General features: G+C 44.4%; 2 protein-coding genes across 3 annotated transcripts in view; one reads left to right on the top strand and one right to left on the bottom strand.

Moving 5' to 3' along the window:
* Positions 1-2219: 2219 nt before the first annotated feature.
* On the top strand, positions 2220-9197 carry plk4 (polo-like kinase 4 (Drosophila)). Of its 2 annotated transcripts, none has more exons than XM_053434136.1 (15): positions 2220-2409; positions 3312-3407; positions 3700-3795; positions 4252-4366; positions 4478-5456; positions 5538-5629; positions 6118-6452; positions 6554-6658; positions 6825-6927; positions 7021-7170; positions 7267-7495; positions 7575-7677; positions 7947-8084; positions 8180-8286; positions 8809-9197. In XM_053434136.1, the coding sequence occupies exons 1-15, from the start codon at positions 2380-2382 to the stop codon at positions 8918-8920; spliced, it is 2790 nt and encodes a 929-aa protein (XP_053290111.1). In that variant the 5' UTR covers positions 2220-2379; the 3' UTR covers positions 8921-9197. The 2 variants fall into 2 exon arrangements, with proteins under 2 accessions (XP_053290111.1, XP_053290110.1); XM_053434135.1 differs by lacking the exon at positions 2220-2409 and adding an exon at positions 2947-3185.
* A 242-nt stretch (positions 9198-9439) lies between these two features.
* itpk1b (inositol-tetrakisphosphate 1-kinase b) overlaps positions 9440-15503 on the bottom strand; it is a 31151-nt gene continuing 25087 nt past the window's right edge. Inside the window, exons 6-11 of the mRNA XM_053434137.1 lie at positions 15168-15266; positions 14902-14942; positions 14457-14622; positions 13234-13301; positions 12990-13152; positions 9440-12086 (exon numbers count right to left, since the gene is read on the bottom strand). Of these exons, the coding sequence (XP_053290112.1) occupies positions 11767-12086; positions 12990-13152; positions 13234-13301; positions 14457-14622; positions 14902-14942; positions 15168-15266 (857 nt within the window). The 3' untranslated portion in view covers positions 9440-11766. The remainder of the gene's footprint in view (positions 12087-12989; positions 13153-13233; positions 13302-14456; positions 14623-14901; positions 14943-15167; positions 15267-15503) is intronic.

Below are 15503 nucleotides of genomic sequence, written 5' to 3'. Positions count from 1 at the left end.
ATTTATCAACCAACAATTTGCAGGCACTTTTCAAAAACACAACTGAATGCAACACTATGTCTCGTCTTCCTGGGGATAACTGTGCATATTTTCAAATGATAGCAGTCTTATAAAGTAGTTCAGTTTACAGTTATTAAACTGAGCATAATTCCACCTATCCTTAAAAAGGGAATATGTGCATATGTCCTGTAAAGCCTATATGATTGTTTGATAGATCTATAGATTGACTTCAAAACGGCTATTACATGCAAATACACAGGTGACAAGTCTTTAACCTCAGATCATCAGCTTTGTTTTTTGGGATATACACTCTCACTCTGTTAGTTTACTACAATTCAAACTCTTTCCACTTTAAAATAGGGAAATTACACTTCACTCAAATGCTCTGCAGCATTCATGAGATAATCCTTCACCAGAAATCTTTCAATCTGAATCAAAGTGATGGACTGAGAGAGGGATAAAAATGTCACACTATTTGATTTATTAGGGCCCGAGCACTGACAGACAGTCAATTGTAATTATTGTTATTTTGCAGGCAAATTAATTGACTTCTTGAGAGCTTTAACATGCTCAAATTCTTACTAAAATTTGCAGAAAAGTAGAGAGAGGTGAAAATGTATGTATTCTGGAGGAAATTTCAATGGGCGTGGTAAAATGGCTCAACGGTGCCCCCCGGGACCCCTTGAACACTTTCACATTGACAGATCTTCACAAAAATCAAAACACAGGTGTATCATGACCAGCCAAACAAAAAAGTCTACAGGTGCAATTTGTGCATCTTCTTCCTGTGCTTAGTTTCTCATGGGAATGAGCAGGTAATCCAATCCTTAATGTTAATGTAATTGCTAAAGTTTGGCAGGCTGTCGTGTTGGCAGGACTTCAACCAGCTATTCATTTCACAATATATTATACTATGTAAATTTAAATATAAAATAAAGAAAAAAACATTCAGCTTCCCTCTTTAGCAATGTGCAATATTGAATTAGCTTGGACCCCTAAAGAATGTTTGTATTAAACTATGAAATGGTCTCAATCTCCTCATTTGCCTTCCCTCAATGTTTCTCAGAGCAGCAATCCAAGTCGCAAACAGAACCTGTCCCGTTGGGTGTCGGAGTACGGCCATGGCGAGTTGACCGGCATATGCCGTTCCACTCGACGCCGCTAGATGCACAAAAAGAGAAAAACAAACCTTAACAACAACAACAACCTCACAACAGTTCCTCATAGCAGCATGATGCATACAAAGAGAAGTATAAAAAACAACTCATTTTGGCAGCATAGTAGGGACATTTGCTGATGTCACCACCCGTGGCTCCGTGGACAGGCAAGCCAGCATCTACAACATCCTCCTGGATGGCTCCCTGTGTGAACAGTCAGGCGGCGGCTCGCTGAGAATTTGCGCTTCCGCCTCAGGTGTGTCCCTGACGTACACGCTGCGGTGATAGACTGAGGTTAGACTCAAAGATTAATCAAAAAAAGATTAAATTATCAGGTGCACAATTCAGAAAGCACCGCAAAGTAGGGGAGGAGAAGAAAGAACAATATAGAGGTAAGAATCACCCCGATTGTGGACATCATTAATGTTTAATTTAGTCGACGGACATGATATGCTATCAGTACAGCTGATTTCAGATTCTTTTTATATTTTTATTATATATTTTTATTGTTTTTTATAGCTTACAATTTGAACGCCTGTGTATGCATCTGTATACAGTCCAAACGTTCTTGGGGATGCATGACAGTTTGCGTGTGTATGTTGGGGGGCGCCAATTTGAAATCTCGCCTAGGGCGCCAACGTTGCCAGGGCCCTGATATCACGGACTTAGGATCAAATGTATTAAATTAGGATCATAGATATCTTTAGTTGTGTCTTTTATCTATCTACTAAGCTCAGTACTTATTTCATGATACATTATTTTCTAATTACATTTTTAACACTGTGATTGATGAAAGCACAACCTGTTTACATGTTTAAAATTCAGACTTGAGCCCTGAAAGCACAGACCTGACGACATGTATTATACACACATGCAATACACATGAAAAACTCTAAAGATACAAAATGAAAAGCGCAACTAAACTCAGACAACAGGTATAAACACTGGCTTTGTAGATTCACTCGTACACGTGTGGAGCCCTCTTCAAGGGGGCGTGGCACACTCCGCTTGGTGTCGAGCAACGTAAAGTCTTGTGACGTCAGCACGGTAGTAACGGGCGGATATATTCAAAATGGAAGAAGTGGCAAAGTTTTGGAGGGGAACGGGGGAGCTGCGTTTATCTGCCCCGTGAGGACCCGTGCACCGGCCTTACATGAGCTCCACGCACCGAGGAACTGTGGAACAAACCCCGCATGAAGCCGCGAGGCGATAAACGGGCGCCATGAGTGTTTCTATCGGAGAAAAGATCGAGGTGAGTTCTTTGTTTGGCTAACGCTAGCGAGCTAACTTCAGACGGGCGCAGCTACCTCGAGTTAAATGTACGTTTGCAGCTCATGCTAACGGTTTAAAAAGCTCGCGAGGCTGCTGTTAACTGCTGTTTGCTGCTACTTCGTAACGCTAAATGTTAACCACATTAAAGTTGAATGTATTGAACCTATCACTATTCGCTACTGTGATGCTACGGCCATTTAACTTACAATAACGTAAGCATTGTATTAACCTACACTTCCTCGTGTTTGGCTGCTGGTGTTTCCTGTGTGGAAAGTGGTTGCTTTAATAAAAAAATTGGCGTTTATATTATTATTATTGCTAGTGTTATTGTTGGTAGTGTCCTCTGCAGCCTGGGTGTGTCATCGTGGCCCCGGGCTGCTCTCTAGGGACAAACAGTCTTCCTCCTCCTCCTCCTCCTCCTCCCAGCATCAGTTTGGTGATGTCGCCTGGAGACGGCTACGAGTGGCCCCGGTGAGCGGGAGGAGAGCCGGGATAATTGGAGGTTGTGGTTGGGCCATATGGCAGCGTCAGGTGTCTGACAGTTAACGTTTGTTGTGGGAGGATTTCTCCGATGCCAGCTCGTCGGGGGTCCCTCGGACTGTCCGCTAACTCTCCGGTACAGTCAGCATGTCGCAGGCGAGGGGGACGATGTTTGATCAAGTCATTCACTGTCTCTTTCAAAACCTTTCTGGGGACATGCGGACCAGCAGGGAGGAAGAGCAGTGGTTATCTTATGCTCAGGAGCTCAGGATCGAGGTATCAGGATAAAAAAGAGAAAAGATTCTGCTTGTATTTAGAACTTAACAGAGTTGATTTCTATCCTAAACTTTACAAGTGATCGTTTGTAGATCTTAATGTTTATTCCTCTGTCTTTTTCTATAGGACTTTAAGGTCCTCACCCTCCTCGGGAAAGGCTCATTTGCATGTGTGTACCGGGCAAAATCGATGAAAACGGGTCTGGAGGTGGCCATCAAAACGGTAAGAATCCTTCCTTCACTATTTACGTCTTTGTCAGTGATGGGAGGTAATTATAGCTTCTTCTGTACGTTGAAGCGCGAACAGGAACTGTTGGATTTTTAGACCTTAAGTCGCCTCCCATGGGATCGTCGTGGTCCCTTGTCTCCTCTTGGCTGAGGTCTGAAGAGTTCAATGTCTTTGTGGGCGACAGATTGACGATCAGCCACCTGAACTAACCACCGTGCTCCCATTTGATACGTTGATCCTGTTAGTGGCAGGTGGTTAATTATGTGTCTGTTGCTCCTGTCTGCAGATTGACAAAAAAGCGATGCAGAAGGCTGGTATGGTCCAGCGCGTGACAAACGAGGTGGAGATTCACTGCCGATTGAAACACCCTTCGATACTCGAGGTAACGGTTGCAAAGCTCAAGTTACAGTGGATCATAATCCCGCCACAACAAGCTTCATGTGTATTTTCTTTGTGACATTAATTCTAAGATATTCCTCTCTGTAAAACTTGCTTCAGTTAAAGGCAAAGTAATCCAGTCCCGTACATTTACAGTGTGCAGCATGTCATCTGTGTTTGAGTCTGGGTATTGGCTTTGTCCGGGTGTTGCCATGGTAATTTATTGTGTTCAGTGTTATCATCTTTCGTCCAATTTCATCTTCCAAATTTTAGGGCTGGTAATTGTTATAGCTTTAACTATTAACCATTGTTTAGAGACTGTTGTGCATTTTCATTATTCCCACATTTTTTCTGCACCTCATAGCTACAATATTTCAGACTGAAATCCAATTTGTTTTTCTTCTCATTTTGACATGATGATAAATACAGTGTTATTTATATCATATCTTTTTTATTTTAGCTATACAACTACTTTGAGGACAGCAACTATGTGTACCTGGTGTTGGAGATGTGCCACAATGGAGAGATGACTCGGTACCTTAGAGAGAACAAGACGCCTTTCTCAGAGGATGAAGGTCAGGAAGAATATCTTAACTTTGAAGATGAATAAAGAATTAAGTTGCAGCAAACGCTCTCTGTTTTGTGAGCTGCCTGTCTCTGAATGTTTTGTTTATCTTGTTCCACAGCGAGACATTTTATGCATCAAATAGTTAAAGGTATGCTGTATTTACATACTCACGGCATCTTGCATCGAGATCTGACCTTGTCCAACCTTCTGCTGTCCAGCAACATGAACATTAAGATAGCAGACTTTGGTTTGGCGACTCAGCTCAAGCTCCCGACTGAAAAGCACTTCACCATGTGTGGAACACCCAACTACATCTCCCCAGAGGTGGCCACTCACAGCGCTCATGGTTTGGAATCAGATGTCTGGTCACTGGGCTGCATGTTCTACGCCTTCTTGATGGGGCGCCCTCCATTTGACACAGACACAGTCAAGCATACCTTGTCCAAAGTGGTTCTTGGTGAATATGAGATGCCAAGTCATATTTCTCTAGAGGCCCAGGATCTGATCCATCAGCTGCTCCAGAGGGACCCCAACCAGCGGCCCAGCCTCTCTGCAGTGCTGGACCACCCGTTCATGACCCACAGCCTGCTGGTCAGGACCAAGGAGCTGGTGCTGGGGGATGAAGGATCCATGGACAGCGGTATCGCCACCATCTCCCCAACCTGCACCTCCTCCACCTCAGCCAGCAGCGGCAGCCGCCTCCAGAGGAGAACCAAGCACATGATTGGCCCTGCCCTGCCTAATCGCATGATGCCCATTCCAAACCTGCAACGCCAACCGATCAGCGCCTGCTTTGAGGATGGAGACCAGTGGCATATGCAGCACCCGGGAGACAGATTTCATAGAGAGGGCAGGAGCAGGGCCTTCCCTGGTGGAGAGGGCGGACAGCCTCATTCTCGATATCTGAGGAGGGCTCATTCCTCAGATCGCTCTGGGTCTTGTTCGTCAGGACAGGGGTCGAGTCATGAGCTGGAGAGATGCCACTCAGAAGACACATTGACTGTTGTTAGAAGACCAGTCTTCTCCATGCCCTCCACCCAACACCCATTTTCAGAACATGGAAGACTCCCATCTCCTCCTGTCAAACAATTGGCAAAGTAAGACTTCTCTCCATTCATCTTCTAATCATTTTTCACACGTAACATGACACTAATGGATTTCATTTGGACTTTTTTCAGTTCTGGGTATTCGTTATCCACACAGACGGCACATCCACCAAGCCTGCAATTTCAGGACCTGGAGGGAGTCACCAACTGGCTCAATAATGACGGTGAATTAAATGTTTTTTTTTAAACATTTTGATCTGTGAATTTGTGACAGATTCCGATTTATTGCTAGAGCCTTATGAGCGAGCTTATTTAATTTCAACACTTTTAGTAACTAGAAGGAAACGCGTCCTTTTTCACCATGTTTAAGAAAGTGGGGGGGAAATCCTGGATTTTGGGATTATCGGGACTAGATCCAAAATTTGCCCGCTTCTTCTTTGGATCCATGCCCCACTGCTCCGTAATGAATGGAGAAGTTTATGAGTAATCCTACTGACAGACAAACATATGGCAATGAAAACATAACCTCGTTGGCGGAGCTAACAAACGTCTATATATGAAATCATTTGTAGCTGTTAGTGAAAAGGGAGACTTGTCCAGTCACCCTTTAAACCCAAAGGGGTTTAAAATTATGAATTAACAATTAAACTCTCTTAAAAACAATAAAATAAAGAAGTTTAAGCAAGTCTAAACCAATATTTTCTCATCTCAGGCTCTGGACAGAGGCCAACAGACGGCAGCACTCACAGTAGCAGCAGCAGCAGAGGACCTTTAGGGGTTCACAACTCCTGGTCAGATAAGCCCATGGGCCGAGGGGTGAATCCACACCACAGCCAGAACCATCTGCACCACCAGCTGTCCTCCAACCCTGATTCATACAAAGAGAATATACCTGGAGCAGAGTTCCAGCCTCTTCACGGCAGAGAGTTAAACCCTCCTTCAGCCAGACCCAGCACAGAAAAGGAGAAGAAAACGCTGAGAGACATAATCCTGCCTCTGTGTGCGGCCAGGCTGAAGCCTATCAGACAGAAGACCAAAAATGCTGTTGTAAGATATTGCTTCTTATGTTTAAAAAAAAAAAAATCTGTTAATATTCACCGTGTGAACATTTTCCAGGTCTAAGTGATGTTTTCTTGTGTTCCATACAGGTGAGCATCATGGACACAGGTGAAGTGTGTATGGAGTTGTTAAAGAACCACAGTGGTCAAGAGAGAGTGAAAGAAGTCCTTCGGATTTCCTGCGATGGTTCGATGGTGAGCTCACGATGTGGCACTCTGAATATTACTCAGTAACTTATTGTAGATTTTCTGTTGGAGGGTAGATATCATAGGAGCACATTCATATTTTGGGATAATACACTCTGTATTATAATAATACATTTTGGGATTGGTGCCTTATTATTATTTTGGTTTTATGAAGGTGACCATATACCAGCCCAACAATGGAAAGGGCTTTCCTGTGCTTGACTGCCCCCCCGCTCCTCCAGAAGACATTCTGATTTGTAGCTATGACGATCTTCCAGGTATTTTAAAGGACACTTCATACTCAATAACATCAACGAAAGTAAAAATTGAGTTGATATAGTACTTAATAGCTTTGTTTTTCTTTCTGATAGAAAAATACTGGAAGAAATACCAATATGCCTCCAAGTTTGTGCAGCTTGTGAAATCCAAGACTCCTAAAGTGACGCTTTACACCAAGTACGCTAAGGTCATGCTGATGGAGAACACTCCCAGCGCAGACCTGGAGGTTTGCTTTTTTGACGGTGAGTTATTGTGTGTGTTGAAACATGTGATCTGAGAATGAGGGAGAAGACGCACTGAGCTAATGAATAACGCTTCATAAACATTTTTGCCTCCAGGAGCAAAGTCCCACAAGACGTCAGAGCTGGTGCGAGTTGTGGAGAAGAGTGGGAAGTCGTACACAGTGAAGGGCGAGGTGGGTCTGAGCGGCCTGAGCCCAGAGAGCAGGCTCTACGTGGAGCTGGCGGACGAGGGCCACAGCATGTGTCTGTCACTAGAGGCTGCCATCACCGCGGAGGAGCAGCGCAGCACCAAGAACATCCCTTTCTTCCCCATAACCATCGGCAGGTGAGAGGAGGATTCTGTGGATTGTACGCTCCATGTTTTCTCATCTTGTGTGATGTTTGATTAATGTTTTTCTTCGTAGGAGGCCTACGAACCCAGACTCCCCATGCTTGTCGACCCTGCACCCCCACCCAGTGCCCCATGATTCAGCTTCACCTCCTCATCCTCCACAGATAACTCCTTCGGCGAGTGTTTCAACCTCACACTGTAGATGTATGATCATATTAAATGGTTTAGATGCCTCAACAGTTAGACGGCAACATATTAAGAATCATTGCCAAATAGTTTGTTATATCATCAGCCCTTATATTGGCATTGGAAATGTATATCTCTTAATACTGATTACGGACACATTTTGGCCCCCACAAAAAATCGGTCAGACTTTGTTAACAGTCATACTGGTCGACAGCTTCACTGAGATTTTTTCTAATATGTTTTTAATTTGTATTTTCAGATGATGTCATACAATGGGTCCGATTTCACCTCAGCCAGCATGAGTAAGAAAAGCTCCCCTGTGCGACAGGACCTGGTGCAAAGCACAGGAAAAGTGGTGAAGTCAATATTTGTGCCAAACGTTGGATGGGCATCTCAGGTAATCATTTAATATATGAACCCATTATTAAATGATCTGCAAATAAAATCTTTCTGTGATTTAGAGAGCGGGTCTCTTGGTTTATGTCTCTGCAGCTGACGAGTGGAGAGGTGTGGGTTCAGTTCAACAACGGCTCTCAGCTGGTGGTTCAGGCTGGAGTTTCCTGCATCACCTACACGTCTCCAGAGGGGAAGATCACTAGGTATGAAACAGGCTTGTGTGTTTTTCAGCTTTATTATTAAAACGCTGGCTGCCGGGATTCAGCTGATCAAGTAATGATGAGTGTTGTTAGAGAGCTGTTCCTAAACTGGGAGATTTACTGGAGCTGTAACAAGTATTTAACCCTCTGAACTCTGCAAAAGTAATGATCTGCCAATCTTAGTAGGATCTTCAAATGTTTCATCTCTCTTTACACAACCTATGTTCAAATCAATAAACAGTAATAAAAACATTGTGACAAATGCAAAAATGTATTTTTATCAAAGTTCATCAACAGTGAGACAAAACACTGATCCAAAATATAGAAACATGAATAAGATATTTCCTAAAACTCCATAAGTTATTGAAAGTTTTTAAAAATCATTTCTCAAATCGATCAATTTGAACAGGATACATTAGGGTTACGTTTTAAATCACAGTGTAAACCTCTCTTGGAAGATGCAGTTGCTAATGGATTGTTGATACAGGTTTACCTTAATCTGAGACATGTCTGCCATCTCCACAGGTATAAAGAGAACGAGAAGTTGCCGGAGCACGTCAAGGAGAAGCTTCACTGTCTCTCCACCATCCTCGGACTGTTGGCGAACCCGACTGCACTTCACCTCCACCCTCAGTAACATTTGGTGATTTTAAAAACACCCCGGCAGCTCTGAGCCCTGAACTGAACGTAGCATTAGAAACCTTTACACTGTCATTTGTCTGGCGTTCCTGTAAATATGTTTTTTTTACCTGTACAGAGGACTGAGATTATGAAAATATATTTTTATTAGAAAAATGTTGTATGGGGTCAATTGGCCTTCTTGTTAAAGTGTACATGTGTCTGTCTTATGTCCGTCTTCAATCCTATGAAATGTTAGATTCAGAAATGCTGAAGCAATAAACATCTGAAGGCTGTGTGGTGAATGGCATAAGTTTACTCTTTGCACTTAATGAAGGAATGTTTGATAAAAAGAATTAAAGTATTGAGAGCTATGTTACGGTTTCAGTAATATAGAATTTCTACAATTTATAACTAAGAACCAAAGCAACTGAAGTTAAATGGAAAACATCACTGAAATGTGGTTCACTCAGAAATAATACTAGACACAACATTTCCTGACGAGTTACTAAGAGCAGAGCTGAAGGAAACAGCCAGGTGAGGTTTCATATGTTTATTTTGCCCTGTTGTTTTGGCCATTTAATTAAAAAAAGGTCACAAAATTGTGGATTCCTCTCAATTACACAACTGATACAAAACAACATACTGTACGGATGTAAGCCTAGGCATATATACACGTACTGTACAAGACACCCAAGAAGTAAACATTCAGGTGGAAATCGGGAGAAAGATGACACGTCCGTGTTGTGGAAATAATCAAGGTTCGGATTAACCATTACTACGATTTATTTCCCAGTTAGAATCACATTCAGGAACACAAGATAGGACAGAGTATAGTGATGTACACAGAATCAGCCTTTTAACGATCTGAGCAGGAATGCATCCAGAACTTCGCCCCTTAGTTGTAGGTGAGGACACACCTAGATGATGGGGATGCGAAACTTACCCCTGAACCTGTTACAATACCTCAACATCCACACTCACACTGTGGGAGGGGGATTCAAACCAGATACTCAGCGGGTTGTCTCACGAGACGATGCCTAAACGATCCCCAGGATACCACCGGTATTCTTTTGTCCCAGAGAGGAGCTGGTGAGACGGCTGCAGTGACACTTCTTATTTACGACATTTCTCTCGGATACCGATGTGAGCGGGAATAAAATCAGCGAGGACGAGCTCTCTGGGACAAGAGAAGAAGAAGCAGGCTCGGGGGGGGGGGGCACAGTAATCTGCATCAGCACTGAAGGGTTGACGGTTATTCCCACTAGATGCTAGAGGGACACGGCCCCGGCAACCACAAGCTCCTCCGTCCCTTCACGACAACCACATCCAGCGTTTTACTATCCTAGTAAATGGCCACCGTTTGTTCAAAAACATCACATGATTTCATTTAATTTATATAAAACATTTTTCCCCCCATAAAATCTCAATAAAATAAAGTTGCTCTTAGTAGATGTAAGGACAAAGATATTAACAAAATTGAAGTAAAACAATCTCACAGTGAACACTGGGGACAAGAGCTGGACCTCCTCCCACCACTTCTCCCTCCTAATGATTTTTAATATGCGACACGCGTACAGCAGCTGGACCAGAAGACACGTCGGAGTGGAACGCTCGAGGCGAATGAACCAGATGAGCTGAGGGAGGACTGCATTTTGTAATAAGTGCGGTTAGAGTGGGATTAAAACGGAGACAACACAGCTGAAGAAACTCCTCTTGAGAATGATAAGACCTGATTTCAACACATTTTAACTTTACTGGAGTAATTGATTCGACAGCAGGTCTGTTGATAGGTCAGTGAGCCTCAGGTGAGTAGCTTTTACTCACTTTACAGGTTAAAGCACTGACGACACTCTGACAGTCTAGTTAAGGAGACGACAAAACCAGGAAGCGATGAGAGACATCTCACAAGGTCCCTCTGGAATTTGGAAGAAATCACGGAATTCTCTGAAAACATCCACAAAAACACAACAAAAAAGGAATGTGATCCTCGTCTTTCGGCACAGGAGCGACTAGCGTGCGACCTGACGTACAGTAAAACTCAATGAGCCAGAAACGCAGCGACAATTGTTAAAAAAAAGAAGACAACAAAACTTGGTCGGGCGGCGATGGAGATTCAGCTTTTTGTCTTTTCTAACCTTTGAAAATTGTGTTTTTCTGAAAGTGTGCGTGAACACTTAGAATTCAATGTGATGGCACTATGAAAAGTTGACAGCTTACCTGTTTGTTAATGTCTAACAAAACCCCAAACTGCCATGTCATTCATTTACACCCTCCTCGTGTCCCCTGACCACGCTTGGCCACTGTCACATAGCAGCAGCCCGGGATCTGTAGTGTTCAAATGCCCCGTCACCTCTCCTCACCCTCACTGCAGACGAGTCAGTGGTATTGACCAGAATACAAAACACACACACACACATCACTGGCACGGTCTGTCGCAGTGTTAGCGTACCTGTGTGCGCACGTGAGATACGAGGGGTCATACATTGCACATTTAGTGGCACATCCTGAATCGGCCATTTTCCCATTAGCTACCTCATCTGGACCCTTTCGTTACAGAGAACTCACACAAGAGAGAAACGTAAAGTCAGCGATTAGGCGAAAAAAGTTCCCAAAAGTTCACATTACAGTACTGTTAAGTCTCATTAGACAAAACGCAAAATACAAAAAGGCAGAGAGAAAAAAGGTTTACAGCCAATCACCATCGTTTTCAATAGCTATATAGGAAAAGATTTGTTTGATTAGATATATTATCATCATTAACATCATAATTATTATGATTATTATTCATTATTATTGTCACCATTGTCATCCGTTTTGTTTTTTTGTTCAGGGGTCAAACGGAGCGGGGGGGCGGGGGATCAGTCACTGAGAGGAAGCCTTGGTAGCTATCGTGGAGACACAGTGCTGCTGGAAGTTGGGGGACATCCCCGAGTTGCAGCCCAGTCTCTGACGCGGGCCCTTCAGGCCCCCGTCGCCCTCCACGATCCAGGGGCTGCCGCCGGCGTCTTTACCCAGCAGGCTGCAGCAGCCCTGGGCGGGGGGGACGGCGCTGGGTACCGTGGTGCTCCCCGGCAGGCCTTTGGGCTGCTCGCTGGCGGGGGCGAAGTCAGGGTTGTGGCTCTGGAGCACGCTGCTGATGTGGTTCAGGAGGTGAGTGAAAAACTCTGGGACGCCCTCATAACCTGGAAACACATATGATATCACAAACACATGGGTCATAAATCCTGCCTCCTACATGTTGAGCAGGGAACATGGCCAAAACTCAAAAGTACGTGTTACATTTCTCAGAGATGGTTTCTGTCGCTTTAGGTGGATCTCGTTAGTTGAAGTGCTCATTAACCCACTTCCCCAATAAGTTTGGTTTGAATTTCTCATTTGATGCTTTCAAATAGGGTGAAAGCTCATGACTTACAGCTGAGACTTGTGACCGGCAGATTGTGTGTGTCTGGCTCAGGCTTTCATTTTCTATTCAAGTCCCAACAAGCCAGAGGGAAAACTAACTGAGTCGAATCCTGACTCGAGCCCCATGTTTTCCCTGATTACAGGTACATGCAGTGTAAGAACTGAATTTTGAATAGCTCAGCCAATGTGACTGAACTTGACCCGAACCGGAATATCATTTAAAAAATTGTATCCAAACCCGGACAAACAGAAATAGGTTGCGTATCCGCCATCTTGAATCAGAGGACCTCATCACTCCATCCCCTAAATTACAACTGTACAGATTTGATTCCAAATAATCATCAGGGGGAAATGGCAGCGTTTGTATCTGGGATATTTTTGCTTCATATCTGTCGTGGAGAGACTCCTCCATCTTTATTCACAGCCTTTGATGTTAACACAAACCCGGGGCATGTTTCGAGCGGAGTAACTGGGTCAGGATCACAAAGGAGATGGATTTATTTCAACACAACTGGCTGCACAAAAAAAAAAAAAACTGACATCACTGCCACTTCAGACACTGTGAGAAGCGGGTCACCACAGGAAGACGTCTCCGTCAGAACTGGAGCTTAATGTGCAGATAACGTGAGCAAGTTGACTTCACCGAATACACACCGGCTCGGTGGAAGAGAGGCTGCACCTACCAGGGAATGCATTGATGTCGATGACGGCGTGTTGGCCGGTCTGGTTGTTGATGATGACGTCGATGCCGAAGAGGGACACGCCCAGCGCCTCCCGCAAGGACCTGGACAGCTCTCTGATGACGTCATCGCTGGGCGGCTGAGAAACCCCCTCGACGTTCTCTCTCTGAGAACAGGACACAATGTTTAAGTATATCGCTAACAAAGAGATCACGTTGGGTTCCAGTCGGGGATATTTGAAACGTACTGAGTTCAAGTCTGAGGACGATTCCGGCTTGGAAACGTTGTGGCTGTTGAAGAAAATGGCTTTCCTGTCTGAAGAGGAAAGAGAGGGGGGGAAAGGTTAAGCAGAAATAAACAGCAGCTTCACACGCGCACCATGTTTCCCATCTGAGGCACTAGGTGGCAGCAAAGCTCAGTAGGTTACAAGGCAATCAGACCTGAATCAACATCTTTATTTACTGATTGTGACACAGTGTAAAGAAACTGAAACTTGAAGCAGCCCTGGGAGAAGTCTCTAGACCTTTAAACCTTTCAGTCATAATTCTATCACCCGAGAACAAAACAGCATGAAGGCCGGTGGCGTCAGAAGGGTGGGGGGGGTCTTTGAAGCAGTGATAAATGGGACGGGATGGATTGCTTAATTTATGGGCCCTTTTTTTCTTTGTTATCATTGTAATGATTAACATTAGAGACCCTTATGGGGACGGATGAGGGGTGGGGGAGCGGAGGGAACTAGTAAATCCCATCGCTGTCCAAATAAATGGGTTGTGCAGAGGGTTGTGGTAATGAGGGGTGAGGCAGATGGAGTCTGTCATTCCCAGAATGTACGAGCAGACTACAGTCAACTCTCTCACACCTTTATCTTCAGGTTCTTTCCAACCAAGAGCCGCTGCGTCTCTCTTTGCCACACCCCACTCCTTCACTCCCCTCTCCACACACGAGACAGACTGTACAGCTCCAGGCAGCAGAGCACAGCGATCTGAACCCTGGGCACATGTGAGGCACGTTGCTTTATGTGTTTGACGAGGGCCGAGCTTTTCCACCGTGCCACTCAGCATTCCACAATGACAGCAACTGTACACAAAGTAGACGACTGCACCGATGATGAAACTAGTTTGCATGAGGGCCTCTGCTTTTATCACGCAAGATACTAGAGGAATCGGTGTCACGGGACAACCCTGTACTCAAAGTCACGTCGTTGGGAAGGCTCATGACGTGCATGGAGAAAAACGCTGCGCCTCATGTTTATCTTCTACAGCACGAACCAAGAGGGCAAACATCAATTGCACTCTTCTGCACCCCTTAAAAAGGGTGAACAGGTCCAATCAGGGACTATAAAGCCGTTTTATTAGATCTTTTATTGGGTAATTTGACGAGGCTCTGCAACTTGTGCAGTCTGGCCTGCTGCCGGTCCTTGGACTTCCCTACCCGTCTCTTCCTCTGCCACTCTGTGTCCTGTCTCCTCACCTGCTGGACCAGCAGGGAAGTTCTTCAGCGAAGGTCTCTCCACCACGGTGTAGGAGTCGCCCACCACAAACACCTTGTAGAGCACCGCGTTGTGGTTGATGAAGCTCTGGATCACACATGGAGGCTTCACGTCCTTCAGGTCCTCTTCACTGAAGATAATGGCCATCTGTGCACAGGAAGACACACAGTGAATGAAATATTTAAATGAACCAGCGCTCTGACACACAAGACTGGTTAAAATCTAACTTAATTCAATACTGTGAATATGGAGGAATGAAGGGTGTTTGTTCAGCCTGACAAGCGTATTGATTTCAGCACTTTTATCTGATGTGTGTTGTTTGAACTGAGGCTAAATGACGATCCTGTGACAGGACAGGAGTGTTACTGCTTACACAAAGCAAACTGTAGAGGGTGTGAATGACCTGTACGCCCTGTGGCCTCTTACCTCGTGGGAGTTGGTGCCATGAGCCACCCGTGTTTTGCAAACTGAGGAGGGAATGAGGGCGAGGAGAGACAAAGAGAGACTTAACAAGTTAAACTCGCTGTAAAACAGTAATGGAATGACCACAGGGTAAAAACATCTCCAGATAAGGCCTTTTGTCAAAGGCGGTATATCAATAATTATCGGTATTATTAGTATTTAACCTCACAATACGACTCCTAGCAGTCTGTAAGGACTCCTCAGTATCTATATGAGGTAGTGATACTCACTGAAGGGGAATGTGAGTCCTTGTCTCCTGATCTGCTCCAGCACATCTGGGCTGCACTTAGAGTTCAGGACCATGAATGGAGGAGAGCAAATCCTCTTATCTAATAAAAAGGGAAGTAGAGAACAAAAGGAGGATTGATAAGTTAAGAGATGGAGAATAAAGCTCCAGAAAGAAAGTTAAGTAGAAGGAGTCTTGTTTAAGTGTGGCACCCATTACACTAGGGCTGCACTTATTTTACTGTCTAGTATACAAAATGAAAATGAGTATGGCAGTGAGTAGAGCATTACCTCCACCCAACAGTCTCCTTAAATGCAATCAAGCTGCACCAAAGTTCATT

This window comes from Pleuronectes platessa, chromosome 11 (genome assembly GCF_947347685.1).
Source record: "Pleuronectes platessa chromosome 11, fPlePla1.1, whole genome shotgun sequence".
NCBI classification, from domain to species: Eukaryota; Metazoa; Chordata; class Actinopteri; order Pleuronectiformes; family Pleuronectidae; genus Pleuronectes; species Pleuronectes platessa.
The sequence above is the reverse complement of the archived record's forward strand: the minus strand, read 5'-3'. Positions and strand labels throughout refer to the sequence as shown.

What these genes read in the sequence shown, in the direction of transcription:
- plk4 (XM_053434135.1), top strand. Translation starts at nt 3,057, where the DNA reads ATGTCGCAGGCGAGGGGGACGATGTTTGATCAAGTCATTCACTGTCTC. An exon ending in AACACCCTTCGATACTCGAG is followed by an intron (nt 3,796 to 4,251) that starts GTAACGGTTGCA and finishes TTTTTATTTTAG; the next exon opens with CTATACAACTACTTTGAGGA. An exon ending in CCTGTCAAACAATTGGCAAA is followed by an intron (nt 5,457 to 5,537) that starts GTAAGACTTCTC and finishes GACTTTTTTCAG; the next exon opens with TTCTGGGTATTCGTTATCCA.